At 40.3% G+C, this 20,643-nt stretch overlaps 1 protein-coding gene across 1 annotated transcript in view; it reads right to left on the bottom strand.

The window, feature by feature from the left end:
* Window positions 1-1,278: 1,278 nt before the first annotated feature.
* The window catches only part of cadpsb (Ca2+-dependent activator protein for secretion b), a 65,864-nt gene continuing 46,499 nt past the window's right edge, over window positions 1,279-20,643 (bottom strand). Inside the window, exons 15-33 of the mRNA XM_070841661.1 lie at window positions 20,496-20,597; window positions 20,329-20,392; window positions 20,108-20,231; window positions 18,673-18,741; window positions 17,748-17,780; window positions 14,847-14,953; window positions 13,435-13,464; window positions 12,913-12,921; window positions 10,749-10,905; window positions 10,509-10,650; window positions 9,576-9,737; window positions 8,106-8,261; window positions 7,828-7,975; window positions 7,632-7,706; window positions 6,630-6,713; window positions 6,379-6,411; window positions 6,107-6,214; window positions 1,629-1,733; window positions 1,279-1,539 (exon numbers count right to left, since the gene is read on the bottom strand). Coding sequence (XP_070697762.1) covers window positions 1,363-1,539; window positions 1,629-1,733; window positions 6,107-6,214; window positions 6,379-6,411; window positions 6,630-6,713; window positions 7,632-7,706; window positions 7,828-7,975; window positions 8,106-8,261; window positions 9,576-9,737; window positions 10,509-10,650; window positions 10,749-10,905; window positions 12,913-12,921; window positions 13,435-13,464; window positions 14,847-14,953; window positions 17,748-17,780; window positions 18,673-18,741; window positions 20,108-20,231; window positions 20,329-20,392; window positions 20,496-20,597 — 1,885 coding nt within the window. The 3' untranslated portion in view covers window positions 1,279-1,362. The remainder of the gene's footprint in view (window positions 1,540-1,628; window positions 1,734-6,106; window positions 6,215-6,378; window positions 6,412-6,629; window positions 6,714-7,631; window positions 7,707-7,827; window positions 7,976-8,105; window positions 8,262-9,575; window positions 9,738-10,508; window positions 10,651-10,748; window positions 10,906-12,912; window positions 12,922-13,434; window positions 13,465-14,846; window positions 14,954-17,747; window positions 17,781-18,672; window positions 18,742-20,107; window positions 20,232-20,328; window positions 20,393-20,495; window positions 20,598-20,643) is intronic.

Genomic DNA, 20,643 nt, shown 5'->3' with positions numbered 1-20,643 from the left:
CTGTGTGGATAACTATCACCGGATTACTTAGATACTGAAGAAAACTTAAAAACATGATGATTTTTAGGCATGTTCTGGAGCATCGTTTTCTTTGATTTCTAGGTAGATTTACTGAAGTTAATTTGTGACTGAATGGTGTCCACGGGATGTGTGGGTCGCAACAATTCTGAGTATCGACTCCAAGAGGAAGAACCATTAGTACAGATCAGTGCTTCTGTAAGTGTCTCAGGTGAATGTGCAGCTAGTAAACATGACAGAGGATGCACATGTACAGTAATTTTTATTTAGAGGCCACAGCTCTTGCATATTACAACTGTTGGCTTTCATAAGGCAAAAGCAAGAATGAATCCACCAGCTAATTCACACAGAAAACAGAAAGCGTTTGGGGAGGGTGGGAACCCACAGGCATGCAGCGATGGCTCAGAATGCAATGTACAGCATTTTATATTTATATATATATTTATATAATATATACAAAACAACAGTGAGACCCAAACAAATGCCAGACATCTCATTCTACACAATTACAGAACAAAGACAGACCAACTTTTTTTTTAATAAAAAAAATTATTTTTGCTCTTTTCTCTGTAAAAGTGCAACTCAATTAAAATAGAACCTGTTTCAAGGCCTTTTAATGTTGAAATAAAAATAGAATCTCCCAAGTTATCAAAATGGAGCTATGAGAATATTGCATCTCTAGAATACCGTCTCGTTGAAGTTCAATATTCCTGTTGAACCATGTCTAATTAGTAATTGAGATAAGATCACATAGCATTGACACATGATAAAAATGCAGGTCTAGACTTACTGTTGATGTTAATAACAGTGAGTAGACAACAACAGTGTATCTGTAACAGCCGTAAACAAATACAGAGGTTTATTTTCAGTTTGAAGCAGTTGGCATTCACTTAAAAACAGACAAGACAAAGAAAAGGGTCCACACACTCATCATCACGACAATGTACCATTAATGAATGTAGAATACGACAAAGAAGCGCCATATAGGTTTGCATTGGACAGGGACACACCTATTAATCTCACTCAACATTGTCAAACAAATGGTTCTCCATATTGCTTAGTAACACATAGAAATGAATTTAGAAATGAATGACTCAAAGATAGGTGCTATCTTTATCATGACACAGCTAAACTGCCAATCATGGTTATTTTTTAACATTTTTATTTTGATTTTCCTCAGTATAAGTACTATTTTTATAGTTAATAGTTCTTTCATAGGCAATTCGAGCTGACAAAGAGGTCCTAGAGTGGCTATCTGAGTTGGTACATGCATCGGTAACCAGGCTAAAGTCAAAAGTGTGAAAGGGGGTTGGGAGTAGGGGTTGGAGTGTCAGTGTACGGGCTCTAGTCGTCCTCTTCATCCTCCTCATCGCTGTCCTTCATGGAGATGCCCTGCATGCCTCCTTCCCTCACCGAAGCAGTGGCCTCCTCCAAGGTCAGCCTGTTGCGCACCGTGTCGTACATCTTACTGTTGAGGGTGGAGTCGAGGACACCTTGCAGGCGAAAGTCCCGGTATTTTTTCTACAGGAGGTGCAGATTGGTCAGCACAGTGCGAACGCAGATAATTGTGGGTGCTTCATCAACGTGAGTGTGGGTGTTTTCTGTCCTACCTTCGTAATCCTGATGAGGATTTTGAGCTGGTAGACGTGGAGCTGCTGATCCATGCGTTCGGTGAGCCAGGTCCCCAGCAGGTTCATGGTGGCAGTGTACCATTGCTGAAACACATAAACACAACACTCTCCAGCAAAACACACACTCACACACATTCTCAAGACATCATGATGTAAAACTAACCCTTAAGACACACTTAAAGAACTACAGATAAACACACACAGTATCCAGCTTGACAATAACATTAACTTTCAAGCACCGCTGTGTGTATATTCAGGCATCCCTTCAATAAAAACTTCCAAGCAGCTTTAATACATGCGAGGCTACATTTCATTTGACCCATGTGCACAGTATATACACCGTTTAGTGAAGATTAATGTATAGTCTTTATCCCACTTCACAAGACAGATATTCTTGCATTTCGTGAGTCAGAATCATTAATAATGATAAAATGAAATGAAATAAAGTCATATTCAGAATAAACAATTCTTATAAAGTATAAAGAATTACAAGCTACAGTATAGTCTACTTGTTTCAACCATTTCTTTCTTGTCATTTTTAGGCATTTCAACTTAAAAATAAGTTACTTTCACTACTCTGATTGCCATCTGTGCTTCAAAAGTCAAAGTTTGGGGGGAAAAAAACACATTCTCAGGCATTTTTATGGAAGATTATTCTCAAAAAAGGAGCTAATTTGTTTTGCTTATAGGACTATGTAGGTGTGTTATGATATATTTGATTCATAGTGAAGCCATGACTGTAATCCCATTTTGATTTACATGTTGCTAAATTCTGATTGGTGCGCAGAGGGAAGTGACGCCACCTAAAACAAGTACGACAAGGACAGATACAAAATCACGGACAGAAATTTCTCATCAGAAAGTACCCAAACTGTTTTCATTTAGGGATATATATTTAGTCACTCTCTCTCTGAGGGTTAGATGGAGAGATTAATACAACTCGTTTGTCTGTAAGTTAAACATAAATCTACCACCTACAGCTGGTTTAAGCTTAGCTTAGGTTGAAGACTGGAAACGGGGAAACAGTTAGCCTGGCTCTGACCAAAGGCCGCAAAATCTGCCTACCAGCACCTCTACAGTTAACAAATTAACATATAACCCATTTGCACAATCTCAAAGGAGATAATTACTGTCTGACCAAGAATTGGTCAGGCACATAATCCCCCAGTAAAACGTTGAATTATCATTTTTACACCTCTGTTTTTGAACAAATGACAGAAATACTTGCATTGATTAATTATGTAAAAAGAATTAAACATGAAAATTGGTTCAATTACAATTTTAGCATAATGACAAATTTCATCTAACTGGCTGTATCTACTCTATCTGCTCAAATAAGTTGAAACTTTCTTGAATTTGGACCGTAGTGTTTCAGTTCAATGTTCCACACACACACACACACACCACGAGTTTGACATCCACACACAAATTGCATTTATAGCACTCTGAAGAGCTGAAAAGAGCTGTTCTAAAGGAAATACTCAGAGCACTGGTACTGCTGCTACTTGAGGAAAATAATAAAACAGAGGGAAGTCGTAAAGCATTGGCAGATTCATCTGTCTCAAACTGTAATTACCCTTTGAGATACTAAAAAATGTTCTCCAAGTCAACATTTTGTAAAAGCTGTACGGCCTATCAATTATGGAAGGCAATTACTTAGCCTTTATTTATAATTTATTCAAGTAGAAATGCCAAGCTGCATTTAAATACCCTACACTGAAGATAGAAAACTGCTACTGTGTGGAGAATTGAAATTATAGTTTTGACACAAGTTCATTAGCAAAAGAAAAATAGAATGAGAGTGAGTAAATGGTTAGCAGGCAGGGAGCAGCAGTGCTATTTTCTTGTACCTTTTTTCTCCTTTGCTTTGGGTGGTAGTTTCCGAGACTGTGTAAGTTTAAAGTTACAAGAAAACAGCACCCAAGTCTCATAGAAACAGTTGTCATACCTCCAATTTCAAGAAAATAAGTCAACTTTAAACATGTGAGTAGGCAGGAACGCAGGAAAAGGTTTATTAGGCCTGATTTAGATGTGAGGGGATTTGATTTGCTTGGTTGTTGAGGTTTCCTCATTTTTTTCATTTGTCGAAGTTTGTTTAGATCAAGAATAGGTGAATGGTTGAAAGGTTTGAACTTGAGGCCAGATATGCAGATGCCTGTCCACTTCACAGTCGAGTTGAGCGTGCAGTGCATGCAGACCTCGCAGGTGGGTGGGTGGCAGAGTACGTGCTAAGGAAGACTGCTGTATGTGCAAATGAGGCAGAACTCTGAGGAGGGTCATGCTAGAAGATGTACACAGGAAGATTATTTGACTCTAAAATCATGCCAACCAACATAATGTGATAAAACAACGCAACGCAACACTAGAGATAAGTGCCACTTTTTGAATAGAGGAGGCAGCAGGAATGGTGTTAATCAGAAAGGAGGAGATTAAAAAGGATTTAAATAAATCAGTGAAAGAAAGAGAGATAAAGTAGAGCCTATGCAACATCTAGGAACGTTTTTCACATGCATGCAAATGGATGGATGGAAATGCATTCAAATGAAAGCGAAAAAACATAGACAACCTTGGATTAAAGTATAGTTTAAAATGCTAGAAACATTCACAGCTTGAGAAATCTTCAGAAGGATTTAACATGGCAGTGCTGAGTAGGATTTCGGTGCACTTTGGGGCCACACAGAGGACACAAGGGGAAAAACTCCACAGTAGAAAAACTGACAACACAGAAGGAGACAGGGGAGCCAGTGTGGACCTCAAAGACAAAAGCAGACGCACTTTCACAACAGCATCACTCCTCGCTCCAAAACAAAAGGAAAAAGAAATCATATTTATCTGGCACAAGACTCCTGCCTCTACAGCCAACACAAAAATAGAAAAACCAAAGGGAGACTTCTGAGTATCTCTCAGACATAAAAAACTTGACGTCACTGCCTCACAGAGCTGAGAATCTGTCAAACACACGAAGCCATAACACACCTGTGGGGACACAGGTCTGTACAAATAGTATCTGAATGACATGAAGCACACACATCACAGCATTATGTGTTGTTCAAATCACACATGGAGGACACATTACTGTCAATGTATCCCGGTAGGATTATGTTTTTGTAAGACAGTGCTCTCTTCACCCTCTGACACACGGAGGTGGTTCCCAACCTTTTTTTGTCGTAATAACCCCTCAACACAGGATGTATGTTTCTAGGAACTGTGAGACTTTGAGCTGTTTAGCGAGAGTGATGCTTCCTTCTCTAATTTGTTTCATTTTTGAGTCCTGCAGGCTGTTGCACCAGCTATGTGTGAGCTCAAATGCAGCTTAGTTACACTAGTTGCACCGTGAACGTTACTTAATGTACAGTTTCCCTTGAGCGAAATAACAAAGTTCAACAGAAGCAATCGATGAATGATTATTGTCTTATTAACGAGGTACTTTGTGTTGAATCAAATGCTTGTTCACACACGTTACATCATACATCACTTTCTCTAAACAGTCTGTTATAAGTCTCTTTATTTCTGGCACTTTTATCAGAAGGATTCAGTGGGTAAAACATCATGCTCTGCTACAATGTTTTCATCATAATTTTGTTGTAGTGTAAATTCAGTTGGTGTGAAGTAGTAGGTTTAGTATGAAAGTACCAACTTAGAATGTAGCAGTAAGAGTTGACTTTATACTCAAACCAGTGCAACAGGCTGCTGAAAATATTTCACAAAAAAAACCCCATTATTTTGTGTTCCAGTAACGGTTTTCTTCTTCTTTCCCATCCTGTAAATCATCTCATGACATTTCAAGTTTATCCCGCGACCCCTTATTTGGACGTCTTGACCCCCAGGTTGGGAACCACTGCTCTGACAGACCAAGGGTGTACGACATGTCAGCCCCGGAGTTTGACATCATTTGGTCGTCCTGGCCCATCCAGCAGTGCATCCTTCACCCAGTGTATTCAGTTCTCAGAGGAACTGCATGGGTGCTCCACTGTGGACTGAGGCCAGGAAGGCTGAGTGTCATTTATTCAGGAGGCTGACATGCTTCTCGTGGAAAGTTGTCTGAAAGCATAGAGTACTGTGGTGAGCTAAAAAAAACAGAAGTAGGTGTGCTGGCATGTGACCACTATCTATAGTACTGATCTTTCCAGAGAGCACTGCTTCAGATAATCCTTTTTTTGAGGATGCTTTTATGGACTCTTTGTAAATAAAAGTTTCCTTTTTTTCATACACAAAGGCCCAAAAGCACTGTGGCAATGCACACCAGAATGCAGAGGGCAGCAGCTAAGATTCAGAGAGAAGAGAGACAGAAAGAAAGAGAAACATCAATAGTGGTAGAGGATCAGAAAGGCCTCTTCTGCCAGGTTGAAATACATTTCCTGGTCTCAAAATGGGACTTATCCCTCTCTGCCCTGTTGTTTTGCCACATTTTGGAAGGCCCCTCCCTTCTTGTGAGGAGGAGACGGCATCTTACTTACATCAAATAACCTTTCTATATACACCTCCTCATTGACCTTATCACGAAGCATATCCTGAGAGTGGCGAACAAAGGTCACATAGCCATCAGCCACGTCCATTCCAGGTTTCTGTAAAACAGAAACAGGCCAGGGTCAGGGCTCAGGAGAGGGATGAGCAAAAACTGGCAAATTATTGTAATCACAAGAAGCAGAAAAGTATTTTGTTCAACTGTATCTGTTGAGCACACACAAGCTCATAGGCACACAGACAGCTAGCGTGTCACTGCACTTACAGGTACATCCACATATTTAGAGGCAGCTTTCACCTGAAATCAGAACAGCATTGTCAAAGATTATCATTAGAGCTGGATATGTTTTTCAATGATTCAAAACAGAACAGTATAAATGTGAGAAAGCATTTGATACCAGCTTTAAGTGCTACAATACTCTGGTTTGATAACCAGCCCAAATATTACTGGGCAATTCTAAAGAATCAGCCCGTTCAGGAGAATGAGGGAGTGAGTAAAGAGAAGTTTCATCTCACCGTGAACGAGAGGAATGAGGAGAAGAGAGTGCCTTCATCATATCTGGAAATCTTTGCTAGCACACCCTCCAGAATGGCAACAAACTGAAAAACAAAGGGAAAGAACATCAAAAGATTCATCAAAAATTTAGCATGACTCTTTAGTAGCTCTGCCTGCGTCAATATGCTAATATGCTGGTGTTAAGCAGGTCTAATGTTCATACAGAGTTCACCACCTTTAGTTTAGCACTTGTTGATTAGCACAAATCAGAAAGTGTGTCTGTGGCTGATGGGAACGTCAGTAGTTTTGTAGGCATTTGGTCATAAAACAAAGAAGAAAAATCGGAGGACCAAATTCTGGAAACCATAAACATCTAGACAAAATTCAGTACCAATCTGTCCAGTAGATGTTGATATATTTCACAGAATAAGCTGAAACTTTGATCTGATATGATGATATGATGCGCCAGATGGTTTGATATACAGACCCATCTGGGAACTCATTTGTAGAGGAAAAACAGGAGCAGACACGTTCATAAAATACTTGGCAGGTGATTGGATGAACCATCTGTCCATCACTGTCTAACACAGGATACGTTCAATCAGATCAACGAATCATATAATGAGAAATGCCGTTCTTTGCTCTTATTTCAATGAGGAAACACTCCAGTTCAGATCTGACTGGTGCTTTAGCAGCATCTGTGTTAACCTCTTAAGGACCCGCCATTGTTTCTGAATGAACAGTTGCCTCTCGCTGCTGTCACACCTAAACCCCACTTGTAGCTTACGCTGACACAAAACACAACAAACTTGGAGCCTGGCAAGATGCATTCTTGCATAATATTCATGATCGTGCAAATCCAGCAGCGTCACAAGGTTTGACCTGATAATAGCTTCCAACAATATTTCAGTCTGAGCCAAACCCACAGACATGCCGCTAGCATTAGAAGTTGTATTTTTCTGTATTGTGATCAGTATATAAGGTTTACATTTAATGTCACAGTATCTGGTATGCAGTCTCACCTTTGCAACCAGAAGCTGGATCATGTCTTTCACACTTTCCTCAATCAGCTCGTCTATCTGGGAGTGGAACTGTTTCTGAAAAAAAAAAAAGAAAAAAAGTTTTTAAAAAAACGTAACATTTATTTCATTTTACAAATATATAACTACGAAATTGTCATTTTTAACATGCAGTCACTGTCCCAGGTGAGGTTTTTACCTCTTGGCCCATCTCCATTGCGCACAATTTAGCTGACTGGTCCTTGGCATCCACCATCACGTTGAACATGGTGCATAATGTTGGAGAAATGCGGAAATCTGTGGACTTGCTGCTTTTTGTCAGCTTGGACTCGAATGCCATCCTAGTGCTGCAATGCAAGTGAAATATTTATACACACTACAATTTAAAATATTCAGTACAGCATTCATTCTCAACATTTGTTGCCTCTGTGTGTTTCTTTTTCTGTCAGACTGTTTTCTCCTCAGGCACAAACACACCGCTTGACGCAGTTCTCGATCATGTTGCTCGACATGAGCTTGATGCGACTCTCAAGGTGTTTTGCAAACTCCTCTTCGGGCCAGTGCAGGTCCCTGATGAAAGTCTGGAGGGCATCCAGCTTCCAGAAGAGGTCCTCCGACGTCCCGGAGCCGTTACTGCCATCGAGCCAAACACACACACACACACACACACACAGGTCAGAAGACAAAGGTCACCCTGCTGGAGAGAGGGAGGGGGAGGGAGGTGTTGTGGCAGGTGCAGAGGAGGATGCTGTACCTCCACACCCGAAACACAGTCAAATTCTACTCCGACCATATACTGACTGGTACGTCCAAACATCTGTCTTAATTCCTGTTTGTTCAGGTGTTTTTGGACAGTCAGTGTATGGGTGAAAAGGAGCGGGCAAGGGTTTACTGTAACAAATCAATAACCATGCTGTCCAGTATGATTATTGACTGGGATGTGAAGTGGCCACATGCAGGTAAAGTCACTGCAGATACAGCAGCTAATCACACTGTGTCAAGACAGAGGAGTAGGGAATGGAGAAGTGAGGGAGGGCATGTAAAAATGGCATTCGTGGTCCGAGTTTCCACAAAACAAATCTCCAAATTGATTTCCCTCCATCACAGGCCCTCTCTCAACATCCATGTCCCCAGGCTGGTGGGGCCCCTGGAAGAATTACCAAACAAACCATGCAGACCTTTTGTGGCATCCTGAGTAGAGCTCATTGGGAAAGTGTTGCAGGAAAGATGTCGGGAGTGGGGGTGATAAAACGGTGAGGGAGAGGCCAGCCTCTCCATGTTATCATCCCCTATCCAACCCATTGTCTTCCCTCCCAATCAGACTACTAGCAGGTGGTCAAGGTCAGAGATGAACCTAAGGCCATGAATGATCTACAGTACGCTAAAAATCACTAATGCAAATGTCTGTGGACAGCAACTCTGGGGAGATACATCTTTTGCAGAACAGATATCTTGACTTGCAAATGTTTTCAAATGGGGATATACTGTGTATTTTTCTGCACAGTGAATCCCCAGATAGCTTCAGAGCAACACATTATATCAATATATGTATATGTTTTCATTTTGGCCTGTATCTCCACACCTCAGCTCAACAGCATGCATGTTGAGACAAATGAGAGCGTTTCAACCTCTCATTTTGAAAAGCAGAACCCCATCTACTCTAACACCTCTCAGAGTGCTCTTGGCATGAACATGGACATGAACATGGAGTTTTCACTCAAGAGAAAATATACTGAAATGGAGAATTGTGCTATTATTTAATTAATTAATTAATTAATTATAATATTTGTGTAACATTTCATCTCCAGTTAGATATGTACAGTAGAAGAAGTGCTGATGTATGTAAAAAGTCTTGAATTTTTGAATGATATGTGGTTGGGGGCATCTTCATACCAAGGCAGTCTCTGCTTGCTTAATATTTCTAAAGCAAACTAGTTGAATACACACTCGGAGTCATATATAGCAGCCATCCATGACGGGGTAGAAAAGCTAGGCATTTGTGGAAGGTTAACTGATAGTCCTGCTACTGGCACTGGCAGATTTGGTACTTTGGGAATTTGGAGGTTCACATTTGGTAGATTCACATTGGGCAGATTACTTGTTAAACTCCTGCAGAAAAGACAGACAAAAAGAAAAAAAGAATCCATAACAGTGGTGTGGGAGTTGCAGAAAGCCATGTAACACTCATTATAAAAGTAAATGTAAAATCTGAAATTAGGTGAGGACAGGAACATACAGTAACACACATAAACAAAGACAGTAATTGTCAAAGACACACATTATATGAAGAAATTGTCAAAGACACACATCATATGAAGACCTACAGAGTAAAGAGGGCTGGACTACATGTATGCACACATATACTGAGAGGGACAAGCAACATAATACTGAGAAGAATAAAGACCAAGAAAAATCATTTTACCCTCATAAATCTTAAATATAATCTTTGCAATAAAAAATGCAAACGTAAAAGTGTAAAAGCCACAACAAAGAAATCATAACAGCAACATAACAGACTGGAGGCCTTTTGTTTCTGGCAACATGTCGAAGCACACATTATGAAGGTTAGTTCACAAAACAAAACAACAGAAATATTAGGTGTTGCCCTGACCCCAATGTGTCGCAGAGAAATTAGTAAGACACATACATTAGTCAAAGCCTATTTTCAGAATAAATAACCTATTTCTTTCACAGAAAAAATAGGTTATTCAGCCCACTCTTGGCTCATACTTTACAAGTGAACCTACAGGAAGCCTGGGTGAACATTACAGCTGCTCTCCAGATTTCTCAGCCTCCTCGCAGTCAGTCTGTCATCTGAATATAAAAGCCTTGCATCTCCAACCATCCTACAGCCTAGCTATAAAGACGGAGGCTCCTTACTTTACAGGCTCCCAGGACTCTCGGTCAAACCCCTTGTGAATTGACTGTGCAATGGAGGACTCCATCAGATCCACATATCTAACCACCAGAGGAGCATACAGATCCTGAAGGTGTTTGTGGAACTTTCCATTGCACAGATGATCTGCGCAAAAAGAAGAAGATATGAGTGTCTTTGTCTTTTAAGCATAGAAATACGTGAAGTTGTTACAAAATAAATGTGCAGCAAGTGCAGGAGCTTACAGTCTGTCCGGAGGAAGTCATTGAGCAGCTGGAAGAGGGGGAAGCTGTCCCAGCTCTCGGGGGACTGGATCTCCAGAGCGGCATCCATGTCGATGGCATAGAGGGCCAGGAAGTTTTCTGCGTGCTCCACCATGAGGTCTGTCCACCATGCAAACGCCTAGAGACATAGCAGGAGGGATAGGAAACAGGTGAACAGGGGCTCAGTTAAAAGATGGGATGACAAGGAGAGAATAATACACAACTGGAGCTCATCCGGTCCTCAAAGGAAATACCACTGCATCTGTGTATGATCTATGCAAAGTATGTTAAAGTATGGCAAAGGAATAGTTCAACACTTTGGGAAATGTGCTTATTTGCTTTCTCGCTGAGAGTTAGATAAGAAAATTAGCACCTCTTTCATGTCTGCATGTTAAATATGAAGGAAAACCAGTAGCTAGTTAGCTTAGCTTAGACTGGAAATGGGGAAACAGCTGGACTGGCTCCGTCCAAAGGTAAAAAAAAAAAATCCACCTACCAGCACTTCTAAAGCGCAACCAGCACATTCTGTGTGGTTTGTTTAATCCGCATTTATACCACAGTATAAAGCATACTGGGGTTTCATGAGGACGTATGTGCTCTAACTGTTTCTCAGAGACTTCTTAGAGTCCTCATGGTTGCCAGGAAGTCAATGTGCCTGGCCAAGAAATAACACATAACACATAACTGCATGTAACCTTAAAAATACAAGATAAAATGTTTTAATTAAAGAGCCTAAGAACTGTTGGTAGGCAGCTGCTGGCAATAGCTTCATAATTAACTGACAGATATGAAAGTGGTATCGATCTTCTCATCTAACTCTCAGCGAGAGCTCTTTGGGGTGCAATTCCCAAAATGTCAAACTGTTCGTTTAAGTATGCACTAAATGTTTTCTGTTGTTTAGTTTTAGGAGTTATTCATTCATATTGATGAATACCGCGCTACTCAATACGGAGTCTCATGCTGAACGTGGACTAAATGTGAAGTTGCTGGGGATTTCCTTTCAAACGTAGTTTTCACAGAAAGGACACAACGTCATACCTGTCTGGATTGTTGGTGTATTGTGTGTGGTATGTGTGTGTGTGTTTACCATCGCATACTCTGAGACTGAAGCCACAGTTCTTATTGATAAGGATTTAAAGGTGGGATTAACTGTTAATCAAGTTTATTAGTAACCATAGAATCACACAGTGGGGTTGCATGTTTGTGCTTTGTTCTATTCACTGCAGCATCTATAGATTTAAGGGAAAGGTGCTTTTCTCATGCAGATGTGGAGCTCCCTGCATGCATCTCTCTCAAGCTAAGAGATGAGGGGGGTCCACCATTCACATCCCTGACAAACCCATAGCCCACTAGATGTGAATGTGACTCATGCACATCTTCGACTAGGCACGCCAACGACTGCAGCACACAGCATCTCTAGCGTTGGAGTGCGTCTGATCCAATTAGTTAAGTAAGTCTCTGAGATTCAGCTGACAGTTTTCTAGCACAGTCAGGACTTCATTGCCCTTTGACAGCAGAAGTACAGTAGTTGCTTGGCTGGCAGTCTTGGCTTGGCTTATTTGCTTGTCATTCAGACTAATATGTTGCCAAGTTCAATAAATGCAGCCTGATCTTTTGAAATTATGCTGCATGCTTTATTTCACAAATTTTTCTGTTACTTTCCCGTTTGATTTAACCACCGCGATGGCAGTCAGAACCTTACTTACCTGTCTACTTACCTGCCCAGTCCAAATTTTTTTTTTAAATAAAAAAAACTTGACAGTTCTACTGTTAGAGAAACAGGCAGCAAACAAATCTCTTCTCCATCACATTCAAGGAGAGATGCTCTTATTGTGAGTTGGGGGAGGTAAGAGGGGAGGATTGTAAAAGCTTCCAACAGGTGAGGGAGGGGAAAAGGCCCAAAGGTCAGCAAGCAGGGTGGCCTCCAACCTTTGATAAGGGTTAGGGGGTACATACAGGACTCTAAGAGCTCGAGGGACAGACCCAGTGTTCAGCCAGACAGACTATAGTGCTGTATCAATGCAGCCATGTCAAGGGACCAATCCTGAGGGAGTGAACTGATGCCGAGGGGGGAAGGAGACGTGGTGTCACGTACTGGACATGCACAGAGCATTGTTGGAGTTTCTCATTCAACTGTACTACATACCTCTTTTCCCTGCCAGGACAGTCACCAATCATATGACAGTGAGAACACAGGAAGATGTACAGGACAATCATGTACTTTTGAGCCATTTATCTTAAAGGGTTTTTAAACTAGCAATAGACAGCAGAGAGGGATGGAAGAGGAGAAGCTGGGGAAGTAATGCTTGAACAAGTGCGAACTGTGAAATTAATCGTTGGATGGAGGGGAAACAAATGTTTATGGTGGATCAAACTTCAAAGGTTCACATGGAGCATACTTTGGGAAATTTACTGGTTTAGCATGCTTGGAGAGAAAGGAAACCTCTTGATGAACATGCTTTATGATCACAATTATGTTGTGCAAGCTACAGTGCCTTTTAATTTTTAAAGTTTGCTCTCTCTTGTATGCCTACAAACCCACCCATTGCTACAGTATCCATGAGTTCATTCTCTGCCTAGAAAGGTGCCTCTTGCCATAATGGCGCACATGCCATACAGGGGGGTCGTGATGGGGACTGAAGAGGAAAAAGAAATAAAAATACTGTACCGATTGATCTCCAGAACTTGTGACTGCCGCCTGTCAAGCATATTCAGAGAGATACAATAAATCTGCTTTATCTGTTATATTCTAAGATCACATTGGATCACCTTCAGATCTACAAAACTGCACATGCTCATCATGCTTTCCTATCAGCTCAATGTTTACAGCAGCAAACAAGGTGCAATAAGGAGGCTATTATATTATATCATATTATATTAACTATCAGTGGTGGGAAGAAACAAAGTATATTTAGTCAAATCTTTTAGGTACTTGACTTCCATTTTATGCTACTTTATACTATATATATTGTGCTTTTTAGTCCACTTCCACTTCATTTATCATTATTAACAGCTGTAGTTTAGTGTTACTTTCAGATCAAGATTTTACATGCAAAATAACTTACAATGCTTTGTTATAGACTAAACCAATACTCTCCAATCTTTTTGTGTTATAAACCCTAATAAAAAAACATGTTTTAGATGTGAAACTTCTCGGGTGGTGTCCTTTCAACAACTGTTTGAGGAAGTGAAAAGGGAAAGTTATCCAATATTTCACATAAAAGAAAAGATCATAAATAGAAAAAAAAAAAAAAGATTATACATTTGTGTAACAAAAATTAGATTGGTCTTTTTTCTTCTTTACTACCCGATTAGTCGTGTTGCATTAAAGTCTTTCTCATTTATACATTAATATCAGCAATGCAGTAATACAATATTTAATGACATATCACTTAAAGGACATTTTCTGTGCAACAAGCACTTTTATTTTTGATACTTCAAATACATTCAGCCAATAGTTCTATACTTCCGTTGAAATACAATTTTGAATGCAAGACTTTGCGTGCATTGTTGTATTGGTACTTTTACTCAAGTAAAAGGTCTGAGTACGTCTTCCACCACTGGCTATTTTTCACTTCTAATTGTGCCAAAAGTAAAACTTTACAATATTAAGAGCACGCAGATGGTGTTAGTAACACGTTTTAACCTGAAACACTGGCTTACATTCCATTACCTTCCTGTCTTCTGTTTATTCTGACCGACCTGCTTTGAATAAAATATTACCATTTTTCCACGCTTTTAACAGCTTATGTAACATTGCAACACTGAGCTATGAACTATGACCAGAGGAAAGTACTGAACATGTTATATCATTTTCTGTCTAATTTACAGTCTCTGCTCAAACATAGCGCTCTGATTCCACGCAGCCACGGTCTGTCGAACACAAATTAGAGCTTTCCTAAATTAAATTCATCTTTGAAAAGGTTTTTTTTTTTTTTAGTTACCCATAGATGAAAGCAGCTTTATTTATAGAAGACTGATAATAACACTAACTTCCTGTTGTGGGGCGGAGTGAGATAAGAGTGAGAGCATAGAGGGAAAGTGTTTTGAGGAGGAGAGGTGGAGAGGGTTCTCACTCACCTCCGCGTGGTGTTCCTGGTTCTGCTGGAGGACCTCTATGACTAACTCCGCCAGGCGAATTGTTTCCTCCAGCTTTTTGGCAGGCGTGACTAAGCGGCCTACGTTCTCTGAGACAAAAGGATGAGGGTGAGGGATGAGTGGTTAGTCAAGCACAGAGAAGGATTCCAGGGGGATTTTTATGACTATTCAGAAGATTTTTCCTGTCTATATTTTTGACTGTTTAATAAAAGTATAAACACAGTGATTACACTGTGGCATTTACCTACCATACCCTCATAACAAGTAAAGCGTGTTCCCATTTATATATAATGCATTTTGGGTTGCATGGCATAAAGCAACAGAACTGATGTTTGTAGGATTATAGGACTTATCAGGCACAAGAATAGTGGCGTTGAGATGGAGGTGCAATGTGGCATCAGAAACATGCATATTGTGAAGTGGTACTGAATAAGCCATCTGTATAAGGAGCTGTCACATGGTATAATAGAGAATGAGCACACACTGTAAAAATAATTCATTAGTTCTGTTTAAAGTTTTCCATCAAATTATCTGTACAAGTCATTTTCAGATACAGATCTGATACTGTATTACTGACTAGAATCAAGCTTTTTACTTCTCGCTTCCTCTAATTGAGTGAAGCTCAATTGGAGCTGGTAAAAAGCAATAAAGTAAGTAACTGTGCAGGATTTAAAGAAAAAAAAATGATAAAAGCATATTCAAGTGACATTTAGAGCCAATTTTTCAAGTAGCCCAAAGACTTTTACAGACAGTTTCACAGACATTTTATCATGTATTTCCAAATTATGTTGAGTTTCATGTTTTTATCTAATCTCTGGACAATATTACACAAAATTTGCAGGTAATGGATTTTGTGGGAAAAGACACTGATTCGAAATGAAGCAAAATGCATCACGTGTAAGGCTCATTAGATGCTTTAAGACTGCTATTCCTTTTAAATCAGCTATTATCATTAGGAGACGAGTTCCCAATCATTTGAACGAACGGCTTCAGGCGCTTTTTAATGAATATTTTTACAGTGCCATCGACTTTTACTCACTAAAAACTGAATTGGTCCTGTTTCACTTGTCAACGTTTGTCTATAATTTGCAAAAGCTCCAAATCACTTGCTTGTACCTTTGCTGACAGGATGATCTGAGAAGACAGTTACATGTCATGAAATGGGATTATCCAAACAGTACGACTATGTGGAGTGCTATGAGTATCATTTGAACATGGAACTGAATGGCTACACAAATCTGAAATCAAAAGCACACATATACGTAACTCTACATAAAACAGTAGTGGTCTTCAGACTGCAGGGGACTTTTGTTGCTTTTACTATTATTTTACTAACTGGTAGCATTTTCTCAAATATTCCAAAGTTATTTTTACTCAAGCCAAATGGAAACGTGTCTCTATTTTGGGGTCCTCGTTGTAAAGTAGTTTAAAGAAAACCTAATTCTGGTGAAGCGTTTTATCTTCGTGTACAGTTTATCGTCAGGGGAAATCACAGATATCTTAAGAGCCGAGATTATACTCGAGTCATCGTCTTTAGGGACATTTAATCGACACTAATGGATGGATCACATGGATTTGTATTACAGTAACTATATATTCTGTGGTTATAATGCCCCGTGAGGGAGAGCACTGGGAGCAGATCTGAAAAAATTTGTGTATCGTGGTTTGGTCAGGAAGAGAAGCTTAGTGGGCCTTTGTGGCTTCATAAGCACCATTAATGTATTACAATCAGAAGCTGTACAGTATGTAAATTACCTGTCATGGCATTTAAAATGATTGCATTGTTCAAACACAGAACACCTATATCCAATGTGTCTGACTACTGTGGAATATTAAAGGGCCAATTCACCAAAATTACACAAGGCAGAAAACAGATTTTAATGTCGCTAGTGTAATTTAGCCGTGCAAAATATGCCTGCAGTATTTTGAGTGGTGACGAAATTCTCAGCCGCTGATACTGGAAACCAGCAACACTAGATAGTTGGCTGGATGGAGGATGTACTTCAGAGTTAATGTTTTACTGGCAGCAGATGTAACTTGTTTTACATGGGCTTGTGTGGTGGGTTTTTATACATTTTGTTATGTTTTATGTATTTAACGCTTACCTCTTTGTCTGCTCTATGTTTCATCTCCTTGGGGACAATAAAGCTAAGTTGAGGTGTGCAATAAAACCAGTATCTGCATGACTACAGACCACAAAACAAGGATACATAATTTAGTCTGTTTGTTTGCTTTTTTGGAATATGGTTAGACTGACCATCTAAGTATCTAAAATGACTGACAAACTTGACCTAAATGTATGATCTTATAAGGTAATATATGACATTAAACCCATGTACATACACAAACCTATCAAAACTAGGATTTTTAGTTGAAATGTATGCTAATATGTGTGTAAAACGCTGCTCTTGTCCCTCTTTTTCCTTTTTTACTTAAACATGTTAGCAAATATGTGATGTCTTCTGTTAGTAAGAGATTGTATTACTCTACAATGTTTCTATACAGGAATGTTGCTTTAATATATTTTTCAGGCACACACAACCACATAACCATATAAATGTTCTGTGAACAGAAGCTGAACTACATGTAAAGAAAACTTTCAGAACAAAATAAACTTGAACCACACCTGGAATGATATAAAGTAATACAATCTCCAAGTATTTACTTTATAAAAAGAGATGCTTGCAACATGCCAAGACATTTGAGAACTTGATTGAGTGTGTATATTACAAGTGTGTATGATGTACTGCATGGAAGACGTGCTGTAGATAGGTTCTGTGCATGCATGCATACGTGTGTGAAGGGGTGAGGGGGTAGGTCTGTGTGTATGTGCATGTTTGTGTGCACTGTGGCTAAAAAACCACAAGCTAAACATGAGTTCACCTGGATCCTTTTGATCCTTTTGACCTTTCTCAACTTCAGCGAGAAAAAGGGAGAGAAGAGATAAAGAGGAGATGTTTAGAATTAGCACGGTTCTGGGATTATTGTCACGTTACAGGGGGGGAAAGCTCAGAGTTGTTATTCATCTGCATGTGACCCTTTCAAAGAATCTGCTGGGATCTCAGCTCCAGGGAGTGAGGTTTCTAGGCAACAGACAAACGTCACAAACATACAATAAAAAACAGAAACACTGAAATATTAGCCTGTGAAAAATCAGAAATTAAAATAGTGATAAGATGTTTGTTAACAAACAGACAAAGCTTAGACTATCATAAACAGGTAAGACGCACAAACAGCTGCCGGGATCACAGACAGGACACACTGAGTGACTTGAGTTGATTTGACTCAATTTAATACACAAACAAGATCTGTTAAATCCATACACCCTATCCTACCCTGTCCTGTCCTGTCCTCCCCATACAATAGCTCTGTCGACAGATGCTCCTTCACTATCTGTGTGTGTGTGTCACGGTGATAAAACAGCCTACCTGTTTGGCACAGCACACCACTGACACATGATCAGACCAAATGACTGGAGGAAATAACAATGTAAGCAATGTAAAAATGCATTCAAGTCAAAGGAATGGGCATACAACCAAAAGAAAGAAGCTTACAAACCAGACTGCTCATTCATGTCCATCACAAACAGATGGTACTAAAAAGGACCCCGACTGAATCACAGCGTGGTACTGCCCAGATCTCTCGACTGGTGCGCTCCCCACTCACTCTCACAGACAAAAGGCACAGATATAAACAAGCATGGCAGCGGCAACGACTCTGAGGAAAGAGAGGAGGCAGGAGGGCGATGAGGTGAGAGAACAAGGAGCAGAGGGAGAGAGACTGGGGAGAGGATGATGAAGGTACTCACGGATGGTTAAATCCATCACTTGAGACGCCAAGCAGAAGACAGGGTGCTCAAACATTTCCCTCTTTTTCCCTATAAAACAGGATCGGGGCATGCAAGAGGCTGGGGTCAGAGGTGGGAAGGCTAGAGATCAGAGGCTGATGGGAAGAGGGCTGTCCAGGTGAAAACGGCATTCTGTTGGGCAGGAGGCCCAGTTGCAAAGCCAAATGTTTGGTTACTCTTGAACCAGGCGCCTCACAAGGACAGTGGGAAGTAAATTCACATAGCATGGCAAGATAGTAAGGTTTGAATCCTTAGTATCTTTAGCACCCTGAGGGATTTCTTTCAAGGCATAAACAACATCAGAGTTTTCTATGTAAATATGCAATGTCAGTGCATTTAATGGGTAGAAAGAGAATAAGACATTAAAAAAATGTCTTGTCATTGATGTAATTTTTTGATATGTAATCCATGCCAATAAAGAAAGGCCATGTTGTTATGTCTCGAAGCACATGCAGGTGGCTGATGCTGGTTTGTAGGTGTTCAATCCCAGCATTCATTTGGTTTAAAGCCACTTATCACATAGTCAGTAGGTCAAATACAGTGATAACTGTGGCAAAGCCCACAACTGGGGAGAGGAGAAAAAAAGCAGAGCAGACAGCGGACAGGCAGTGGAAGATAGTGGTCTTCAGCGAGGAGCATAAGACAGAGGTGACAGGAGAGCTGCTGGTATTTCAAGGCAGGGGTATAAAGGGGGAATGGGCAGAGTCAGCTGGAGGAATCAGAGACGTAAGAGCTACAGTAAGATAGTGGGAGAGGGGGAGTGTGCATCGACTTGGAGCTGGGAGTCAGAGAGGTCATTCAGTTAAGCTGAACTCACAGTCCAATCATCAAATGTCAGAGGCCGGGAAACTACGCAGCTTCAAGGCACAATGAGAAATCAGCACATCAACAGATTTCAGGGCTTTAGATTTGAATGCATTTTTACTCACACACCTCTACACAAAAGCCAACTTGACCTACAGAACAGCACAGAGCTAAAGCAGGCCTGAAACAAAGGAGAGAGTTATTGGACTGAGAGACAGTAAGTGACCGACAAACTGTCACAAATAATTTGGGATGCCACAACTCATTTGGGATATGGAGACAAATATACCATATACCAAGTGAAGTTGCCAGGTGTAAATACATAAATAGATAGCAGTGACAAGTACAGCCCCACTCTGGAGTAAGAAGAGAAAGTCTGGTAGAAAAAAAAAACAGCGGCTTCCTACTTTAATCCACACAGGCAACCACTGACTGACTGTTTCAATCTGAAAACACACAAAATAAGTGCATTGCGTACCCTGACACTTTAACGACCAGTATGACTGTTTAGTGGATGTTTGCATCATCGTATTCTTTTACACATTCACACCAGCTACCACTATGTTATGTTTGGTTTTGCGTTTCTGGTTACCTTCAATTTTAGCATATTCTGTAATCCGCTGGTAGTTCAGTTGAGCGGCCTGCTCCAAACACTTGCGGATCACTCCTTTAACTTCTTCTTGTGGAACTGGTGTCACAATGTCCTTCATCAGGACCTGCAGGTCATATTAGAGAGAGGTAACGTAACCTGTTTTTATTACATCACATTTGGCGTTCCGTGGGTTAGAAAATGCTTTTTTAAACTTTACAAACCCTCTCCAGCAAAGATAAAGTGGCCTTCAGTGCTCCTTCTGGACGACCGAAGGGGAAACAATATCTACAACGAAAGACACGGACATTAAATGTAGTAACAGAGGAAAAATGCTGACAGGCATAATATTTTGTAACTTGAGGTCATGTGCTGTTGAGTTAGCAGTCACCTGAAATTTACAATATGGTTTTCCAATATCACACGCAATCGCTCCTTGATGTCTTCAAAGCGGTCCTTCTCATCCACTTTCACCGTGCTCAGCCCGTCTGGTCTATGAGGATCAAACCCACAAACTTAAACCCAGCAGAAACCCTGCA

This window comes from Pempheris klunzingeri, chromosome 2 (assembly GCF_042242105.1).
Source record: "Pempheris klunzingeri isolate RE-2024b chromosome 2, fPemKlu1.hap1, whole genome shotgun sequence".
Lineage (NCBI taxonomy): Eukaryota > Metazoa > Chordata > Actinopteri > Acropomatiformes > Pempheridae > Pempheris > Pempheris klunzingeri.
This window is presented reverse-complemented; position numbering and strand designations above follow the sequence as displayed.